The 18,452-nt window shown below is 44.6% G+C and overlaps 1 protein-coding gene across 4 annotated transcripts in view; it reads left to right on the top strand.

Moving 5' to 3' along the window:
• MCU (mitochondrial calcium uniporter) overlaps positions 1–17,328 on the top strand; it is a 149,774-nt gene extending 132,446 nt beyond the window's left edge. For 3 of the 4 annotated variants that reach the window (XM_073353629.2, XM_073353630.2, XM_073353631.2), the window contains 5 exons: positions 3,376–3,480; positions 7,306–7,466; positions 8,343–8,546; positions 13,232–13,348; positions 15,425–17,328. In XM_073353629.2, coding sequence (XP_073209730.1) covers positions 3,376–3,480; positions 7,306–7,466; positions 8,343–8,546; positions 13,232–13,348; positions 15,425–15,502 — 665 coding nt within the window. In that variant the 3' untranslated portion in view covers positions 15,503–17,328. The remainder of the gene's footprint in view (positions 1–3,375; positions 3,481–7,305; positions 7,467–8,342; positions 8,547–13,231; positions 13,349–15,424) is intronic. The other variant, XM_073353633.2, reaches the window with a different exon arrangement.
• The last annotated feature ends 1,124 nt before the right edge of the window (positions 17,329–18,452 follow it).

Consider the following 18,452-nt stretch of genomic DNA (forward strand, 5'->3'; position numbering starts at 1 on the left):
GGCCACAGCAGTGACTATGAGATGCAGCTCTTGGCTCTGGGTTTCTGGGCTCCTGCAAGAGGTCTAAAATACAATCCAGGACCTGCCCTTCAACTGCTTGGGCCTGCTTGCAGAGCAGACTGACTCAAGGCTGCATAGCCTTAAGGACTCATGGGCAGCCCTTAAGTCCCTGGGGCTTCACACACCGGCCCTTCAGAGAAAGCCGTTTAAACCCCAGACCGCCATTCTATGTTACTCTGCCCCTCCTAGGCAGGGTTTCAGTAGAAAGCGGGGCAGGAGTAACAGGAGGCGCCCATCGCAATCCTCCTCGGGCCAGGGCCAGGGCTTGGCTAAACAGTAGTCAGGAGCAAAGCCAAACTTTTGAAGGTGCACCTAAGGACAGGCACCAGCTCAATGCCTGGATCCGTTCCCTCCCTTCGTGAAGCATCTATCCCATTTCTACCATATCTGGTCTCAAATCATCTCTGACCAATGGGTCCTGAGCACGTGGAATTGGGATATTCTCTCCAATTCTGTTCCTTCCCGCCCTCCCACCCACCTTCCCTGTCCCTCTTCAGGGACCCTTCTCACGAGCAACTCTTTATGCAGGAGTTGCAATCATAGAATCATAGAATATCAGGGTTGGAAGGGACCCCAGAAGGTCATCTCGTCCAACCCCCTGCTCGAAGCAGGACCAATTCCCAGTTAAATCATCCCAGCCAGGGCTTTGTCAAGCCTGACCTTAAAAACCTCTAAGGAAGGAGATTCTACCACCTCCCTAGGTAACGCATTCCAGTATTTCACCACCCTCTTAGTGAAAAAGTTTTTCCTAATATCCAATCTAAACCTCCCCCACTGCAACTTGAGACCATTACTCCTCGTTCTGTCATCTGCTACCATTGAGAACAGTCTAGAGCCATCCTCTTTGGAACCCCCTTTCAGGTAGTTGAAAGCAGCTATCAAATCCCCCCTCATTCTTCTCTTCTGCAGGCTAAACAATCCCAGCTCCCTCAGCCTCTCCTCATAACTCATGTGTTCCAGTCCCCTAATCATTTTTGTTGCCCTTCGCTGGACTCTCTCCAATTTATCCACATCCTTCTTGAAGTGTGGGGCCCAAAACTGGACACAGTACTCCAGATGAGGCCTCACCAATGTCGAATAGAGGGGGACGATCACGTCCCTCGATCTGCTCGCTTTGCCCCTACTTATACATCCCAAAATGCCATTGGCCTTCTTGGCAACAAGGGCACACTGCTGATTCATATCCAGCTTCTTGTCCACTGTCACCCCTAGGTCCTTTTTCCGCAGAAAATCGTCCTCCTACTCCAGGCAGGAGAGGAGGTTCCTCTGGAATTCAGGGGCAGAGGGTTCTTCTCCCGTTATTTTCGAATCCCCAGGGCCATGGGTGGGCTCAGGCCTGTTCTAGACCCATGAAATCTCAACAGATTCATGATGAAAATGAAGTTCTGCATGGTCTCCCTGGCTTCCATCATCCCTTCCTTGGATCTGGGGGACTGGTATGCCGCCCTTGACTTGAAAGACACATACTTCCATGTCTCCATAATCCCGTCCCACAGACATATTCTGCAATTTGTGGTCAGAGGCCAGCACTGTCAGTTCACGGTCCTCCCATTTGGACTATCAGCAGCTCTCAGGTGTTCACCAAGTGAGTGGCAGTCTTTCTTCACAGGCACCAGGTGCAAGTCTTCCCATACCTGGATGACTGGCTCATCGAGGGGCAATATCGAGCTCAGGTGGAGGAACACATGATCCTGGTGCGGACACCGTTCCTCAGACTCTCTCATCCTCAATGTGGCGAAATCAACCCTAACCCCCCACTCAGAGAATAGAATTCATTGGGGCTCTCTTGGACTCCACCCAAGCCAGGGCATCCCTTCCCTGACCCTAAGTGCCATTATCAAAGGTCTCCATCAGTTCCTAACCACAACAGCCAAGAATTGCCTAAGATTGCTGGATCATATGGCAGCTTGCGCCTAAGTAGTGCAGCACACAAGACTGCGGCTCTGCCCTCTCCAGGCATGGCTGGTTCAGGTGTACAGGCCGAGCCAGCACCTGCTGGACAGGCTGATCACACTCCCTCCTCGGGTCTTCCAGTCCCTCCTGTGGTGGCTACAGCCGCAGGTGGTCTATGTGGGAGTATCTTTCTCCAAACCACAGCCGTCGCTGTCACTAGTCATGGACGCGTCGGTGCTGGAGTGGGGGGCACACCTTGGCGACGTCAGGACTCAAGGTCTATGGTCCCAGGTAGAACTATCACTGCACATCAATGTCAGGGAGCTACGAGTGGTGCATCTAGCTTGCCAGACATTTCAGGCCTGTCTTCAGGGCAAATGTGTTTCAGTGTTGACAAACAACATCACAATGATGTTCTATATAAACAAGCAGGGTGGTGCTTGACACCTTCTTCAGGGAACTGCTTGGGAGTCACCTACTTGGAATTGACATGAGCAATCACTTGAAGAAAAAACTATTACCTACTGTTCATAACTGTTGTTCTTTGAGATGTGTTGCTCATGTCCATTCCAAGACCCACCCACCTCCCCTCTGTTGGAGTATCCGGCAAGAAGGAACTGAAGAGGCGGCAGGTCAGCAGGGACCTATATACACAGCCGCGAAGGTGCCAGTCTAGGGCCTGCACAGCTAACGCAATGGGTACCATTAGGGGAAAAACCTTCCAACGATCGCACACGCGGCATGTACATACTTACTTGGAATGGACACGAGCAACACATCTCGAAGAACAACAGTTACAAAGAGTAGATAACCGGTTTTTACTGTGGGGTCACAGAATGATCACACACACAAATACATATATTTCTAGAAAGTCTTTGATAGGAAATTCAAAAAGGAGGACCCCTCTGGGTTGGAGGTGTCAAAGCTGTTGTCGCTTCTTACATAGAGGGTGGTAGAAATCATATTTTACAGCAGTATGATTAGTAGAACCCTGTGCAGATACAAACTTCTACCTGCATCCAGTCCGCAAATATGGTCCGCAGATATCTGCAGATTTGCAGTGCTCAAATGATTAGATACAGGGCATCCAGTGTCTGTACTATTGCAGAACATGGTAGCATGTTATAATATCCAACTGACAGCAAGACATGACTGGTTCTTGAAAGTTCTAGTTACTAGCCCTCACAAGCTACTGAAGGATTCAGAAACCGAGTCAGTCCTTGCCAAGTCAGGAATATAAACCAGGAGATCTTGCATGGCATGGCAGAGTACTAGCTACTAGGAAATCATTAGAGTTTCTGAATGCTTTCGTAGCCCAGAAATTGTATAAATAACGATGTCAGCTTCTTCTTTAACTGCAGTAATACAGGTGAATGTTTTCTTCTTAATCCTTAATGAGTCCATCTGTGATTTGTCATACAGATGGTACGCGAGTAGCCTCTTCAACTGGCATAGACCTCCTCCTGCTGGATGACTTCAAACTGGTCATCAATGACTTAACATACCATGTTCGACCACCAAAGAGAGGTAAAACCAATTTGTTGCATCTGAAAAATAATTTAAAAAATGTTTAGTAGCAAATTCTGCACTTAGTTATTTAAGGAGTTACTTCAATCTCACAAACTAATTGACATTTAAAAGATGTTTCAAATGAAGGACACTTGTGTAAAAACAGGTTATTTCTAAAGTGAATCTTCCTATTGTCTAATCATCCACTTGAAGTCCTAACTGCAGTGTTTGTATAATTGTATACAGCATCAAACATTTATAAACAAACATCCATCTTGTTCTCAAGCAACACCCCTACTAATAGAGGAATAAATGAAGAAAACTAGTAGAATTGGTTTAGCGTTTTTAATATGCAGAGTTAAGCTCTTTAGTTTAAACCCAAAATGTGACCTCTGTTAAAACTACTGTAATCTGGTTTGGAAGAACCCTCCACATACAAATCCTTTCCACCATTCTGACGCACTTAAGTAGTGGAGATTTGTTTCCTGAATGTGGCACCTATACTGTTCCCAACTACCACACATATGTGGCCAGTAGAGGTAGCAAAATCTGACCAGCCGACTCTGTTACCAAAGCTGTGTTGACAGCTGAATGATGCTAGCCCTCAGTGAAATAAACTAAGCAGAGTGTATAAAGGGTTGCAAACAGGGGCGGCACCAGCCGCCACTTTGGGAGGGCGGGGTTGAGCTGGGCTAGTCAGAAAATTGAAGGGGCTGTGCCATACATCTTGTGGGCGCACGTACGGGAGCATGGAGACTTCTCTGCCTCCACACGGGGCCAGGGAGGAGCATGAGGGCTCTGGCCCCTTGCTGCCTCTTGCTGCACCTTGAGGTTCAGCCCCGCACACCTCACACTGCCTGCTGCCCTGCACCACAGCTCAGCTCGGTGCTAGCAAGCCTGCCACTAGGAGCCCTCGGACAGCCATGGCAGTGGGATCGGACCCCTCCCAGCTCCCCCATGCCCCTGTTGTGATTGCCCTCTCCTCCACTGTGATCCCTCTCCCTTATGCATGCTCCTCCCTGTCTCTCTTGCATGCTCTGTCCCCCCCATTTGTTATTTCCGTGCCTCCACCCCTTCCCCATGCTCGATATGCTACCCTCACTCCTCCGCTGCTGCTGGTGGCACCGCTGCCTTCAGAGCTGGGTGGCAAGAGAGCGGTGGCTGCTGGCTCAGCACCCAGCTTGGAAGGCAGCACTGCCACCACCAGCAGCGCCGTGCCATACCATGCCACCCTTAATTCTGCATAACATTTGACCTTTGCACGGGGGGTAGCTACCAGAGGGCTAAGGCAAATTTTGGGGTAGCCATAGCCCTTGCTAGCCCCCCTAGCACTGCCCTGGGGTGCAAACCCCTAAATGAAGAGAGGAGAGAAATCAGGGTTTCTCAAGATGAGACAGTGGCATCCTCATCCTCACTGGGCTCATAAGCCGTTTGAGTATGGAACTGGTGCGTTAGTACCGCAGATACCTCTCCTTTATCATTAGGTTGTTAGCCTGCAAGTCCATGAATCATGCTGTAGCGTAGCTGTGTAAAACAAAAGCTCCAACTATTTAAATTCTCACATCACAGCTGTCTCTGAACAGACAAGTCGGTGGAGAATTCCCTTTGGAGTCCATCTGCTCACCTCTTTAATGAGCCAGAATGGGTCATTTCCCCACTGAATGAGTACTGAATCTCCCTCCTCACATTCCCACACTCTTACGGGAATGAGAGTAAGAATTTGAACGTGTCTCCTAACCATAACACCAGTGGGACCCTGAGCTCTTCTCAACCAGTCTTAAGACACTATACAAAGTTGATCTGCCCATTAACTTCTCATTTTCCCCTTTGTTAAATCAAATATACAATTATATACTTTTCTGTGTTGAGAGGAGGAGTTATTTGTCCCAGTGTAGAACAGTTCATGCAACTCTAATACATGACAATGTCGAGTAGACCCAACACTTGACCTGCTAAATTTACACAGCTCAGCACAGACATTAATAGTGCTGGTTCAGATGGAGTCTAGGATCACCGATGCAAATGCAAATTTCCACCTCTGGCCCATTCTCCTAGGGAGAATTCCTTGATTAGCTGATGGCTATAAAATTAATATTCACCAACAGTCCCCACCATTAAATTTCATCTAGCTTTTCAGATGTATTTTCATTTTACAAATACTCTTTCAATATATTTTAGAAAATAAATGCTAAGAAACCATAAACTTGAGTTAAAAAGATATTTTCAGCCAAGCATTCAGGTCGAAGCCACTTCCTTTTTAAAAAGTGATTTCTTGTTTACATTAAAGAAAACAGTCTGCTGTTCTTTGATCTAAATGAAAGGTGAGAAGTGTGGCTTAATATTGAGCCATCTCTTACAATGGAACTGCTGGCATTAAAGCTACAAATATTTTTTAGTTTTTACTGAATGGATGTTTTTGAAACTTAGCTTGGTTTCCAAGTCTCAGTAAAATCTACAAAACAAGCTAAACCTGAAGATTGTATTCAACTTACTGTATACAAGTTTATATAAGTTCTAACTCAGGGGTGGGCAAACTTTTTGGCCCAAGGGCCACATCTGGGTATAGAAATTGTATGGCGGGCCATGAATGCTCACAAAATTGGGGGTTGGGGTGTGGGAGCGGATGAGGTCTCCAGCTGCGGGTGCAGGCTCTGGGATGGGGCTGGGGATGAGGGGTTGGCGGTATAGGAGGGTGCTCTGGGCTAAGACTGAGGGGTTCAAGGGCAGGAGGGGGATCAGGGCTGGGGCTTGGGGCACGTGAAGAGGGTCAGGGCAGTGCTTACTTCAAGCAGTTCCCAGAAGCAGCGGTATGTCCCCCATCCAGCTCCTATGCAGAGGCGCGGCCAGGCAGCTCTGTGCGCTACCCTGTCCACAGGCGCTGCCTCTGCAGCTCCCATTGGCCATGGTTCCTGGCCGATGGGAGCTGCAATGGCGGCACTTGGGGTGGGGGCAGCATGCAGAACCCCCGGCAACCCCTTCACGTAGGAGCCAGAGGAGGGATATGCTGCTGATTCCAGGAGCCGCATGAAGCGGGGCAAGCCCTTGACCCCACTCCCTGGCTGGAGCATGGCAAGCCCCGGACCCTGCTCCCCAGTGGAAGCTCAAGGGCCAGATTAAAATATCTGGAGGGACAGATGCGGCCCCTGGACAGTAGTTTGGCCACCCTTGCTCTAACTTGCATTGTATTGACAAATTAACACTGGCTAACATATTTTAAGGCAGCTGTAATACATGTAAGCGGAATTAAAATTAAGTGTGCAATCTTTTAACATTGCTTTTCATGGCTTTATAGTGCTTGATTTCTCAACCTTACTGTTAAAATTATTGAGGTTTTCTGCATGGAATATATATTAGTTAGTATTTAATTAGATATGACTCTCCTTTACTGGCTTGCTTGATTTTTAATAAACATTCCATATTTGGCGTTGGGATGAAGACTATTCTGTGATTTGGCTATGTTGGAATATTTGGGTATAAGGCAGTATGGCCTTTGGTATCAATTTTTAGGTGCCTCTAGTGTGAAGCATAGCATTCTTCCTAGAAAATGTCATAACTTTGTGAGCTGTAGCTCACGAAAGCTTATGCTCAGATAAATTGGTTAGTCTCTAAGGTGCCACAAGTACTCCTTTTCTTTTTGCGAATACAGACTAACATGGCTGCTACTCTGAAACATAACTTTACTTAAAACTCGAGTGCTGCAGTTCTCTAATAGACTGTTCCATAAATTTTCTAGGCAAGCAGAATAGATACTAATGCAAGTCCCTGGACTCCCACAGCTGTTTTGAAGAGTACATGATAACCAATGTGGATAAAGGCACATAAAGCAGTCTCCTTTTTCTTTAGACCTGTTAAGCCATGAAGATGCAACCACGCTGAATGATGTGAAGACATTGGTTCAGCAGCTGTACACCACTCTGTGCATTGAGGAACACCAACTGAACAAGGAAAAGGAGTTGATTGGGCGGCTAGAAGACCTCAAGGAGCAGCTAGCACCCCTGGAAAAGGTGAGATCTCCTATGGAAATCTACTTATCCACTGAGCCCATTTACTTTCATCGTTAGAGTGAAGTCTGTCTTAAATGGTGGCCCTAATTGTAGGTTAAGCTTTAAAAACTATTTGAAACGTAAAGACTGGCTCACTAAATGGGTGGAAAGCCATGTGTATGGTCTTCACAGAATAAATAGCATTTGCTGCATAGAGTTGAAAATAAAATGAAATGATTTTTTAAAAATTTGACAGGATGTTTTTAAAACTGGTCACTTCCCAAATTGGCCCCAGACCAAGACCCCACATTCTTGCAAAAAGTGTTGTCATTTTTAAACCATTTTATTTATTTAATTTGATAAGAAAAAGGAAGAAAACACAAAGCAAACAAGACAGGCTAACAAATATTTTGAGCCATATTGGTTTCAAAGCAATGTTTTGATACAGTTTTGATACACTATTTTGACAGTGAAAGTAGGATATATCATAAGTGGTGGTTACAGTCTCCAGAGCAGCCATTAAACAAAACAATTAAAACAAATCATATTAAAAGACAGACTGAAAATAGTGCATCAGAGCACTCACCAACAACGTAGTGATGACAATCATAAACATACATAGCCATCTACATTTCTGACAAGAATATAAGTCGTGCCGTGGCTATGTATCTATCGCTTAGTCAAAGTGAATATGTGAGATGTTGACCCGAAAGAGGCTAGAGTTAGTTTTTTTGCTCCCTGTTCTCTTTCTGCATAAACTATAACACTCGAATCAAGCACCTGTGAACACTAACCGCTTTCATAGAAAGTAGACCTTTATTTTTACCTAATCTCAGAATGATTGTCTCAACCCCAGAAGGTATTGAGAATACAACACAGTTTGTTTGTGTCCACTAGGTCAGGATGGAAATCGGCAGAAAAGCAGAGAAGAGGACCACCTGGGTTCTGTGGGGTGGACTGGCCTACATGGCCACTCAGTTTGGGATTCTGGCCCGGCTCACCTGGTGGGAGTACTCTTGGGACATTATGGAGCCAGTCACCTACTTTATCACCTATGGTAGCGCAATGGCAATGTATGCTTACTTCGTAATGACACGTCAGGTAAGACTTGCCCTCTGTGTTGCGATCATCTTAATGATAGATTTAGCTCATGCAAAGCTTTGAAAAGCATGCCCTTTGGACACCGTCCTGCCCCCTTTCACGATACCTTTATTTCTCTTCCCCCAAAACACACCCAACTTCCCCATTCACTGCTGGTGGCATGAACATGAAAATTACACTCATCTGTTACTGGATATGCACGAGCTACTCATAACTGAGGTGGTATCTTGCTGGTTGAGGAAGTGTACTATTAGTCTGCCATGATAAAACAGAACTATCAGTAGGTGTTCTCTGTGCATGTGATTAGCTTATAATAACTTGGAACTAGATCAGCCTGGAACCTTATTCCTGCAGATCAAGGAGGGTCCTTACCTTATAGATCACAGCAGGAAAGCTAGAAGAATGTGTTTGATTGGTTCTTTTCCTGGTTTTACTGCCCAGGTCTTTCTTATTTGGGAAGTAGAGTAATTTCTCACGTCTCTGATCTCCCACATATTTTAAGGAGTAATAAGAGCAGCACTTTGAGGGGATGGATGAGAAGTACAATAATAGTTGTAGTGCCCATCCAGCTCCCTCTCCATCAGACCACCTTCCTTGTCCTTTCTGCCTGTCTGCGCCCCCTTTCTCAGCAATCCAAGGCTGTAGAAAAACCCGTTCATACTCACCTGTTTGAAGATTTGCAATTCTTTTCCAAATACTTGTCTATATGTATTCCACTGTGAGTGCATGTGCATCCCATGTAGTCTATTGGTGTCTTTCGGCCAGCAGCGTCCATTTAGGACCGTGCATACGCTTTGAGTGTTCCTGTGCTCCTGTACAGAGGGTACCGAAGGGCAGTGGTTCCTTCTCACCAGCCAGGGCTACAAGATGGAGCTTCTCAGTGTACACCTCTTTACTCATCCCTTTCTTGCTTTTCTGTAAATATTTATGTACATATTAGAGTTAATTAGTTTGAGATAGTTTGGTAGTTGCCAATTGGCAACATGTTGATAGTTTTTATAAATTTCTTAATTTTTCTTTTTTTCTTTTCTGATCAGGAGTTTGCCAGTACTAGAACTTAATAATGTCCCCTCCCTAAGCCTCCTGTCTTTAAGTCTTGCCCCGCTTGCAAAGTGGCAATTCCAATAAATGATGGGCACATAAGATGTCTTTTTTGTTTAGGGGAAGCATACATCCCTGACATGTGGGTGGTGTGTAAGTCCTTTTCTAAAAGGATCTTAAAAGCTGGGAAAGCACATTTGAAAAGGTTCATTGGAGTGCTCCATGCAGCCAGCCTTCAATCCAGGCAGTGCAGATCTTCGACAAGTTTCACCTCAGCCCATTAGTGCCCTGTGACTTCCACATCCACTAGCTCCCATGTTTCGTCTTTGAAGACCATGCCTTCTTTGGACTCAGCTAGAACTGTTAAATCCAAGTCCTCAGACAAAATGGAAAAGCAGGGGCAGATCCCCAACAGGAATTCCCAGTAAGAAGAGATCTAAATCATCTCACCTTTCTCATTCAATGGAGACTCTCTATATGGCCTGATCTGAGCTCTGAGGACTGCCTTGAGAATTGAAATCAAGGCCCAGGGTATTTGGGATTAGCTCAGAATCAAGGGCTTCAGCACTAGTGATTTATGGTACCAGTTTCCCTAGTACAGCTGTCTTCAGTGCTACTCACTTCTGTACCAAGCACATCAGTACCAGGCACAATCCTGATATTACCTCCTATTGCACTGAAGTTTGTAGCACTGTGCTCTGGATATCAGGGAAGCATGCAATACTGAAGGCTCTTCAGCTCTCAAAGGAACTAGAATCTCCTCTGCCATCTACATGACTAAGCATTCCTACCTTGGTACAAATACCTTCTACCTCATTAGCACAGAGTGCCTGCCAGGGGCTGATGTCTTGTAGGATCACTATGCAACCTAACACTCCAACTTCAGCAGCCTACTCCCTTAGGCCTAAAATGGTCCTTTTCATGCTTTGACTTAAACACAATGGGGAGGGCTTCCCTACTTATTCTCCAAGGGCTTTTTCTATTGAATATTATGAATTCGAGAGGTCTGGGTTTCAGGGTGGGGTTGAGCGTAGGCATATGCCAAAATACCCTTCTTCGTGGCACAGCCCCTTTCCCATACAGTGTTCCTATGTGGCCCTGTTAGAACCTCTAGAGTCTTCACTGCCCAGGTCATCACACCGCCGCACCTCCTCCTAGGACGAGAACCTTCTCCATGCCAGGAGCCTAGGGTGTTTCAGATTGCAGTACATGAACCTGTGACCCATGAGTAATTTTCCCAAGAGGAACACCTTCAAACTGAGGGTCAGGCATTAGCCATGGGTATTTTGTCCTCATCCCTAGATGAGGTGGTGGTCCTAGCTGCACAGTCTCACCCAGAAGGCTACAAGGACTTTTAAGACCTGCTCAGAGAACAGCCAATTCTCTGAGGTATAAGAATCCTCTCGAACTTTTTTTTAAACAGTAACATTTCAAAGAGGATCTGCAAGCAGTTTGGACATCACAACCATGATATTCTCCTGCGGGGGGAATGGGATAGATTTGAACTTGGAAATGATTCCTGATTTTGATTGTATTTTTTGTGTATTATATTATTGAAGATCGCCTCATCCAGGGGGCAGAAAAGAACTGCTCAGGCTTTGGTAACCCGCCCCAACAACCTTAAGTGAAATTAACAAGGAAGCCAGAAATAGCCCCTCATTCCGCGGTTCAGACCAGGGAGTGAGCAGCTAAATTTAAACTGTTCTTATGCAGAGAGCAGGCATCTTAGAGAGGCTTCTCCCTCAGCCAGTCTCCCTGCTACAAGCTAGAGGGGAGCCGCTGCAGCCCCTGCTGGGGCAGGGGGGAGAGAGACTAGCCGCCTGGGGAGCCTGGCTGGAGGAGGAAGGAGGAGAGAAACCAATGTGACAGTGAGTTTTCCCCTCCTACTGGCTTTTATTACCTCTAGCCATTTGGCCGCACAGCTTAAATCCATTGTATTCTGCCCCTGCCTTGGTCTCTCACAACCCCCTCCCCCGCTCCCAGCAACAACCCTGAGTGAAATTAACAAGGAAGCCAGAAATAGCCCCGAATCTACAGTGAACAGCTAAATTTAAACTGTTCTTATGCAGGCAGCAGGCTACCTGAGGAGGCTTCTCCCTCAGCCAGTCCTCCTGCTCCCTGCTACAAGCTAGAGGGGAGCCCCTGCTGAGTGTGGGGGTCAGGGGAACGGGGAGCCTAGCCCTGTCGGCAGCCTGGCTGGAGGAGAGGGAGAGAAACAACAAACAAATGTGACAGTGAGTTTTCCTTTTCCAAACTTTTTATTAGCTTTTAGTTTGAATTTTTTGTTCTGCAGTCAAAAGAGGTGAAAGTGAGCCAGTACTGAATGCTCCACTTCTTTGCCAGTACACTACTGCATCTTTTTTTACCGGTATTCCGGACCGGACCGACTTACTTTTACCTCTGGGCACAAGTCTGTGACTCAACTCTAAATGTACATATAAATGTTCTCAGCACAGTTTACAAACCTGTGCTACCTTTCTACCATTGAGTCAAAGACTGACTGTCCAAGTGATAACAGACAGCACCTCCATACTGAGGGTGTCTGGAGATAAGTGTTTTTGGCCACTGTTGGAAGACAGGCTACTGGGCTAGATGGACCTTTGATCTGACCCAGGATGGCCGGTCTCATGTAACAAGCATCTCAGCTTCTGTTCCAGAAGGGATTTATGCCTAGGATCCTATTGGATGCATTTCTGATACTGTGGTCCTTGGGACTGATGTATACTAATTCTCCAATCCCTTGGATTCCCACACATCTTTTGGCAGAGCTTTGCCATAATTTTTATTTAAGTAGGCTCCAAGTACCCACTGCTTTCACATCAAAACACTGCTTGTGAGTCACGAAGAGCAGAATACATATGGACAAGCATTTGAAGAAAAGTTATTTACCTTGCAGAGGTGTTATATGTATTCCACAACCCACCCTTCTTCCTGTTACTATGGAGTCCTTACCATCTGGATTCTGCAGTGAAGGAACTTAGTGGCAGTTGCGGCCACTCCACACTACGCTCTCAGTACAGGAGCCCAAGGACATGTAAGGCACAGATTAAGCCCCAGCAGACATGACTGACCAAAAGACTCCAATCTCAACACATAGGGCACATGCACCCCAAGAGTGGACTATAGATAGATAACACATCACTCCAGTTTCTGTAAAATCTAGTGACTTTTCTGGTGACCTTCTCCTCCAAAGAGGCTAGGAACTAGGCAGTGGAGCTGTTGAGGTTCTCTCTAATTACCTGTCTCTAGCCTAAAGCTCCTCTTTGCAGCCTAATTAGCTGATTGGGCGCATCTGGGCCTAATTCAGTTCTTGCATGGCCAGTGCGGGGGAGGACACCCTATCACATGCGGATATGCCAGCATCCCAAAAAAAACCCACGGTTTGATGGTTTGGCATACTTAACTCTTCCTTCTCAAAAGAGTCCCAAATTTAGGGCATGAGGGGGGCTACTGCAAGTCAGGATTGAGGTTCAGAGACAGGTAAGTGTTGGAGAAGTGGAGTGGCTGCTTGCATTTAGCAAGTAAACCCACACTTCAATACCAGTAACAATTCAGCCCCTCCAATATATGCTAAGTTTGTAGCAGCCTGTGTTTGGAAGTTTTTAATTCTTATCTCTGCCTCCCTCCCTCCCCCTTCTCTGCAGGAGTATATTTACCCAGATGCCAGAGACCGACAGTACTTATTATTTTTCCATAAAGGAGCCAAAAAGACACGTTTTGACCTAGAGAAATACAATCAACTCAAGGATGCAATTGCTCAGGTAATTCAAAGTTTTGCCGGAGTGAAAACGAAAGAACTTGCCCCCCCCACTTGTGTTTTTAACCATAATTGATGGGTGCACTTCAAACGAAAGTAGAATGATAGTCTCTGTCTTAGTTTGGGTTTCCAGTCTACTTTCTTGTCATAGCCATCAATAAACCGTTAATTGGATTTAGTATTTTGGCATGCGCTATGCATAAAAGCAAACAGGTGCAACTGCTGTTCAAAGATGGAGTCTGAAAAAGGAGCCATGTATCTGTAAGAGCGTCTGAGAAATTGACAAACCTTGCATCTTTTTAGAGGTGCTTGGAGCACTTTATGCCTCAGAAGGTCTGAGTCTAGTTTTCCTCCTTTCTCTGCTTCTGTCCACCTACATACTATGGATCTACTAAGGGCTGAAGACTTTTCATCCACTCAGTTCCCTGGGTGTGTCTTAATAAGAACATAAGAGGGAAGATCCTTTCATGGACTGAGAACTGGTTAAAAGACCGGGAACAAAGGGTAGGAATAAATGGTAAATTTTCAGAATGGAGAGGGGTAACTAGTGGTGTTTCCCAAGGGTCAGTCCTAGGATCAATCCCATTCAACTTATTCATAAATGATCTGGAGAAAGAAGTAAACAGTGAGGTGGCAAAGTTTGCAGATGATACTAAACTGCTCAAGATAGTTAAGACCAAAGCACACTGTGAATAACTTAAAGATTTCACAAAACTAAGTAATTGGGCAACAAAATGGCAAATGAAATTTAATGTGGATAAATGTAAAGTAATGCACATTGGAAAAAATAACCAACTATATATACAATACGATGGGGTCTAATTTAGCTACAAATAATCAGGAAAGAGATCTTGGAGTCATCATGGATAGTTCTCGGAAGACATCCATGCAGTGTGCAGTGGCAGTCAAAAAAAGGAAACAGGATGTTAAGAATAACTTTTAAAGGGATAGGGATAGAGAATAAGACAGAGAATATCTTATTGCCCTTCTATAAATCCATGGTACGCCCACATCTTGAATACTGCGTACAGATGTGGTCTCCTCATCTCAAAAAAGATAAACTGGCATTAGAAAAGGTTCAGAGAGGGGAAGCTAAAATGATTAGGGGTTTGGAGCAGGTCCCATATGAGGAGAGATTAAAGAGGCTAGGCCTTTTCAGCTTGGAAAAGAGGAGACTAAGGGGGGATATGATAGAGGTATATAAAATCATGAGTGGTGTGGAGAAAGTGAATAAGGAAAAGTTATGTACTTGTTCCCATAATATAAGAACTAGGGGCCACCAAATGAAATTTAATGGGCAGCAGGTTTAAAACAAATAAAAGGAAGTTCTTCACACAGCGCACAGTTAACCTGTGGACCTCCTTGCCCGAGGAGGTTGTGAAGGCTAGGACTATAACAGGGTTTAAAAGAGAACTAGATAAATTCATGGAGGTTAAGTCCATTAATGGCTATTAGCCGGGATGGGTAAGGAATGGTGTCCCTAGCCTCTGTTTGTCAGAGGGTGGAGATGGATGGCAGGAGAGAGATCACTTGATCATTACCTGTTAAGTTCACTCTCTCTGGGGCACCTGGCACTGGCCACTGTCGGTAGACAGGATACTGGGCTGGATGGACCATTGGTCTGACGCAGTATGGCCATTCTTATGTTCACGCCACCTGTCTCAAGGAGGTTACAAGTGGTTATAAGAAAACTCAACAAAAATGATGGTCCCTGGTCAGAAGGGATTATAGCTGTTGAGTGTCATTTTGCAAAGACTTCACAATGGTAGTTCCTTGACTTTTTGTATTGTTTTTTGTTTGGGTTTTTTTTAAGACACTAGTTTGTCTCAGTGGATTCTGGCTTCTGTTAAGTTAATTTTTTAATGGTTGAATACCAGAACAGATGAGTAGTGTTCTAGGTGTAGAAAGCTGTCAGTAAGTGACTATAATGACCAGAATATCTGTTGCTGATGCTCAGACTGTGACTTTAAGACTTCCTCTTTGGATATTTACTCTTATGGCACCCGTGGGTTGGAGGGCAGGCACTGGCAATTGAAGATGTTTAAGAAACCTGTCCTTTATACTTTATCTTTATTTTTAGGCAGAATTGGATCTTAAGAGACTTCGAGACCCACTGCAGGTTCACCTGCCTGTCCAGCAAATCAATGATAAAGACTGATCAGCAAAGAATGTCTGAATCCCAGCAAAAAGAGAACCTGTTCATAGCTCTTCCCTTTTTAATTAAAGCATTTAATTAAAGGTAGAAGCTGGGAGGTAGTGTGGGGGTGGAGGGTTTTTACCTTTAATTTAAAACAAAAAAGGACCGTGGGGGGAAAATCTCTTAAATCTGAAGATCGGGCATTGTGGAATGTTAGCCTCAAAAAAGGGCTTGGCAAATATTGTCACATGCAAGCATTTGTATCTGGATGAAAATGGTGTACAAATACAAGATTGGGGGTTTTCATAATGAGAATGTAATGCTGGGGGGGCTGTCTTCTTCCAGCTTTGCAGGGTCTGCCTCTCAATAATGCACCAGCAGCCTGCTGAGCTCTTTTAAATTTTTTCCTTTTTTGATTTTTGACACACACCAATAACAAAGCGCACCAAAAAAACCAAGCCATCTGGAGCTATGGCTGGTGATCAGATAATGAGCTCCATCTCCATTAACACACAGTCCTGGTCAGAACTGGTATCTTTTTTGTAAAGTTACTGCAAGACTGCCTTCTACTGAAAATCATGAGTTTCCCCTGCCCACCCCCATGCCCTTCACTGACTTCTTCCATTACTTGTTGGTTACACTGATGAGTTTTATCCAAATCAGAAATGGAACTATCTTTGTTCTAAATGTTTGATAATGGACACTTTGGATTATTCCTTAATACCTTCTTCAACTATGAAGTGTCCCAGTGCTCTAGAGCTACTTCTAGAAATAATGGCAACATTGCATGAGAGTTTTTGTACTCAGTCTTAAGGGAGGAAGGTTTTCATCTCTCCCACCCCAAATCTGGTAGCCACCTGGATTACCAAACCTTGAAGGTTTCAAGGATTAGGAAATTGACTCAGAATCATGACTCTTACTTAACCAAGCAGTTTCAGGATGGGAAAAATTAAATTTGATTTAAGTTTGACTGCTTGTGTAATGGGATAAATGGTCTCATTTATGGTACACTGCTATATCTGCAGGCTTTGTCAAAGGCCAGGGTTCCCGTAGCAAAAGATACAGAATTGCACTTTGATTTGTTAGCCTGCTCCCTTATTTAGATAGCTTTCAATGAACTCTGATGCCCAAGGGTAGGATTTCTTAGTGCAGGCTAATTGCATTCCCCCATTCTTATTTAAAAAAAGATATTGGGTTTGGAAAACTGACACATTGCTTTCCACCTTGCCTGAAACTAGCTGATTTGTAAGCAGATAACTACATTCAAAATGGATCCCTCATCCTGTTGATAAATATTGTGGAAACAGGATGGAGGTGGGAATAGGGCTCCATACATAATACACAAAAAGATGGGGGTTCCTCTTGACAGTTCATTCTTACTTCTCACTGTGTCTTGACGAGAGGCTCCAGTTTTTGGAGAACCATGTTTAAAAAAAGAACAACAAAAAAACTAAACCAATATTAAGATGCCAGGTGCCTTGCAGATATGGAAAAACAGATGGGATTGTTGCTGCCTCTCCTCACTCGGTGGCATATTGAACCGAATGGATGCATGTTTCTAATTTTTTCTCCCCACATTTTCCCTCTCTTTTTGTTTTAATTACATTATGTGGGTTATTTTTTACCTGTTTTATCCTGTTTGCGTGCTGAGTTTTAAAGGGAAAGAAAACTAACACAGTCTTGTAGCTGAAACCTTACTGTGTGTTTGGGGTGAGGGAGGGGCATGGAGAAAAATCCTTACTTAAAAGGAAAAAAAAACCTGAACATGTGTAAAATCCTGTATCATTTATGAAATATGTATAAAGCAATGTACTTCTGGAACAATAAATAATTATTCAGTTTTTGAACTTGTGTTCTTAAAAAACTTTTTCTCCAGTTGAGGGGGGAGCGTCCCTCATGCAGCAGCTGAACTCCTAATTTCCCCTTATTTCTTTTCATTCAAATTGCATTTCCCTGACTTTATCTCATTTGAGACCATTTTGATGCAGGCACCAACCTTCCTGCTCAGACTCAAATGGAGCTGTCACCATCTTATGTCATACATGAGATACATCAACAGTGCTTCTGTCAAAGCTTTGTGCTACTGTTACCACCTTCGTTGTGAACAGTAGACGTCACTGTAGGGGTTGAGGAAATCTGGGGACACCTTGGCAAGCTGGAACTCCAGCATAACAATATACCCAAGGAGCAGCTCATCTGGAATGCAGCCACCTGCGTCCTTAGACCTCGAGCCATCCCAGCATTTTTAATTTTAAAGGCTCTCCATTGGAATTGGGCATTCAGAGATTTAAAGCCTTTTAAGACTTTAGTGGCTGTGTTGCAGTTTGTTTGACACAAACATTTACCTGCTATTCGTGGCTGCTTATTAAGATCATAATTAGCAGGGTATTTAGTTTGTTCTGGTTACAGTCTCAACACACTAGATTCCAGAGGACTTTCTCCTGTTTGGTTGTGGAATAGATTATTGGCTAGTATTCACACACTCAGCCCCTTTTAGGGTTTAAAACCAGGTGAACGTGTCTGTTTTTACCGATCTGTAGTTGCGGTCAATTTTTATGAAGTTTAATTGTTCGGTAACAGCAGCTTTTTCCCAATACGGTAGTTGGATTAGTTCCTAACCTTGTCTGGACACACCGACCTGGAACATACTTTACATAAAGAACTGGGCAGAAGTGGCATCCAAAAGTATTCTGGGCCTACCTCTGGTAGCCACTAAAAGCTAAAATCCTGAATCACAAGGCAAGGAAATACCATGAAAGAACTTTTCCCTACCGCCTTTATCATTCCAGAGGAGAGTCCGAGGGAGGGAGGAGGTGACATGAAGTTACTGATTCTACACTCTTCTACTGGGGTGGTTATCTGTTCTGGTGTTCCTGTACGTCTGTTTCCTGCAAGTTGTCCTTATCTGATTGATTTTCCCTGCCCATTAGCCCCACCAAAATGCACATCTGATTGACACAAGGAGGAGGGT

This window comes from Lepidochelys kempii, chromosome 7 (genome assembly GCF_965140285.1).
Source record: "Lepidochelys kempii isolate rLepKem1 chromosome 7, rLepKem1.hap1, whole genome shotgun sequence".
In the NCBI taxonomy this organism is placed as follows: domain Eukaryota; kingdom Metazoa; phylum Chordata; order Testudines; family Cheloniidae; genus Lepidochelys; species Lepidochelys kempii.